Below are 2,708 nucleotides of genomic sequence, written 5' to 3'. Positions count from 1 at the left end.
GCTGCTGCTGCTGCTGCTGCTGTGGGGGTGGTGGCGGCGGTGCACATGGCGTGTGTTGCTGTTGCGGTGTCTCCGTCTCCCCTTGCTGCTGCTGCTGCTGCTGCTGCTGCTGCTGCTGCTGCGGCTGCTGCGGCTGCCAGTGTATAGGCAGCGCATGCGTAGGTATTCGGAGAACAAAGAGGAGAGAGGTTCTTATAAACTCGCCGTAGTGAAACTCAACAGGATCTCCTTCAAACCCCGTGGGATCGCACGATCCCATCGATCCCCATCTCCCCCCCACACGCTTCTTGCTGCTGCTGCTGCTGCTGCTGGTGCTGCTGGTGCTGCTGGTGCTCCACCCCCATCCCGGCTGCAGCCCCAGGCCCCTTGCGAGTGTCTGCAGCACTTCATCTACAGGTGCATGCATGCAAACATTGCTTTGTTTATCGAGAGGCGTAGGCTGGAGATTAATAATATTTAAATAGCTATTTTTCTTTCGTTCACGAGAAGGGAAGTAGCAAGCCGGCTGTATTTGGAGACTAGAGCCCAAACAAAGGTGTAAAGGAGACAGACGAGAATAAAATAATGCACTCGATAAAAAATCGTCTTCATAGGCATCAAACCAATCTAACAACACATCTGTGCAGACACCGCAAGGAGGGAAACTGCACAAACCTGAAAACGCACACACACACAAATATAAATAAATAAATATATAAATAAATATATAAATATACATAAATATATATAAATATATGTATATATATGCATATAAATCTACATAAATATATATATATATATTTATTTATATGTATGTAGTGTTTGGTTGTTTTCAATTGTATAATACTTATTGCTGTTTGTACGTAATATTATATATATAATATATAATATAGGCAGATAGTGTATATATATATATGTATTATATTATATTATATGTCTTCGTATTATATTATATGCATAATATATATTATATGTATATGTGTATATATCACAGTGTATGTAAACATATAAAATACATAGAAATATTATCTAAGACACACATACACTATAATAAATATATAGATATAAATATAAATATAAATAATATTAACTCGAACTGTTGTATAAGTATAGGCCTACCGCATAGATGTCCAGTAGGTGCAAACGACAAAGTCAGCAGCGTGAAGTCCCTAAAAAATCGTCGGCAGCACTTCGCACATTTTTCTACGAACATATTTCCATGCACATCCACCACCCTCTTCATCTTCGTCCCGCACCGCTGCTGCAAGCCATCCACATTTTGAGTTATTATCAAATCTAATAGTCTAATACCCTCAACTTCAATACACTCTAACTCACCCGGCCCCTCATACGGGCCCCCAGGGGGGCCTCCATAGGGGTCCTTAAGGGGGCCTTCAGGGGGGCCCCCAGGGGGGCCCCTACAGGGGCCCTTAGGGGAATCCCCATAGGAAACTTCAGGGGGGCCCCCAGGGGGGCCGCCACAGGGACCCTCGGGGGGGCCCCCAGGGGGGCCCTCGGGGTGGCCCCCACAGGGACCCTCAGGGGGGCCCTCAGGGGAGCCCCCACAGGGGCCCTCATGAAGGCTTTTACAGAGGCCCTCAGGGGGGCCCCCAGGGGGGCCCCCAGGGGAGCCCTCAGGGGGGCATTCAGGGGAGCCCTCAGGGGGGCCCCTAGGTGAAGCATCAGGGGCCCCGAGTGCATTTCCCCCTGCAGACGGTAGAGTGCTGCTGCTTGCATCATCTTGCTGCTGCTGCTGTTGCTGTTGCTGTTGCTGTTGCTGCTGTTGCTGCTGGTGGGGGGTTTCATGCTTGCATTCTTTGAGGGGTTTAGGGTTTAGAGCTAAGGAAGGGTTTAGGTGTTGCTGCTGCGAGAGGGCCCCCAGGATGAGATGGGTCTGAGTAGGGAGAGCCAAGTTGAAAGGAACTACAGCCCTTCGCTGCTTCCCAAAGGAAACCTAAACAGCAAACACACACACACGCACTGGCTGCTGCTGCTGCTGCTGCTGTTGGTGCTGCTGCTGCTGCTGCTGCTGCTGGTGTTGCTGTTGGTGGTGGTGGTGCTGCTGCTGTTGGTGTTGCTGTTGGTGGTGCTGCTGTTGGTGCAGCTGTTAGCGTTGCTGTTGTTGCTGCCACTGTTGCTGCTGCTGCTGCTGTTGGTGCTGCTACTGTTGCTACTGCTACTGTTGCTACTGCGGCTGTTGTTGCTGCTGCACAGACGAGCAGTTAAAGAGACAGCAGCAAGAAAGAAGGCATATATTTTTTTCCCGCAATAGTATGGAGTCCCTGCTTGAGGTGTATGTGCAGGTTGAGGTGTATGTGCAGGTTGAGGTGTATAGGCAGGTTGAGGTGTATAGGCAGGTTGAGGTGTATAGGCACCTGTGCGATGCTGGCCTCAACATCTGCGAGGTTTTTTCCTTTCTTTTCAAGTGTCCATACACCTGAAGGCCCCCTGAAGTCTGGTATGCCTGCACTTGTGCTTATTCCTGCACCTGTATGTACAACAATGCCGCTACCTTCTTTGCGTGTGCCCTGCTGCTGCTGCTGCTGCAGCTGCTGCAGCACGTGCTGCAGCTGCTGCAGCAGCAACTTCGTCTTTGCTGCAAATGTTGCTGCATTCTCCCGTCCTTCCTTACGCCCTACGGGGCCCTTGTTAGGGTTTGAAGATAAACGTGAAGCGTATGCTAAAGCATTCTTGTGGGGCCCTGGTGTTGCTGTTGTTGTTGCTGTTGC

At 49.6% G+C, this 2,708-nt stretch overlaps 1 protein-coding gene across 1 annotated transcript in view; it reads right to left on the bottom strand.

Annotated features, from left to right (window-relative positions):
• EAH_00054840 (Sir2 domain-containing protein, putative) overlaps positions 1-2,708 on the bottom strand; it is a gene marked incomplete at both ends in the record, with an annotated part of 5,528 nt that overhangs the window by 2,433 nt on the left and 387 nt on the right. Inside the window, 4 exons of the mRNA XM_013397740.1 lie at positions 46-390; positions 571-654; positions 1,099-1,933; positions 2,355-2,701. Coding sequence (XP_013253194.1) covers positions 46-390; positions 571-654; positions 1,099-1,933; positions 2,355-2,701 — 1,611 coding nt within the window. The remainder of the gene's footprint in view (positions 1-45; positions 391-570; positions 655-1,098; positions 1,934-2,354; positions 2,702-2,708) is intronic.

This window comes from Eimeria acervulina, genomic scaffold (genome assembly GCF_000499425.1).
Source record: "Eimeria acervulina Houghton genomic scaffold, Eah_scaff1063, whole genome shotgun sequence".
In the NCBI taxonomy this organism is placed as follows: Eukaryota; Apicomplexa; class Conoidasida; order Eucoccidiorida; family Eimeriidae; genus Eimeria; species Eimeria acervulina.
Note: the sequence above shows the minus strand (reverse complement) of the source record. Positions and strands in the feature narration are given on the sequence as shown.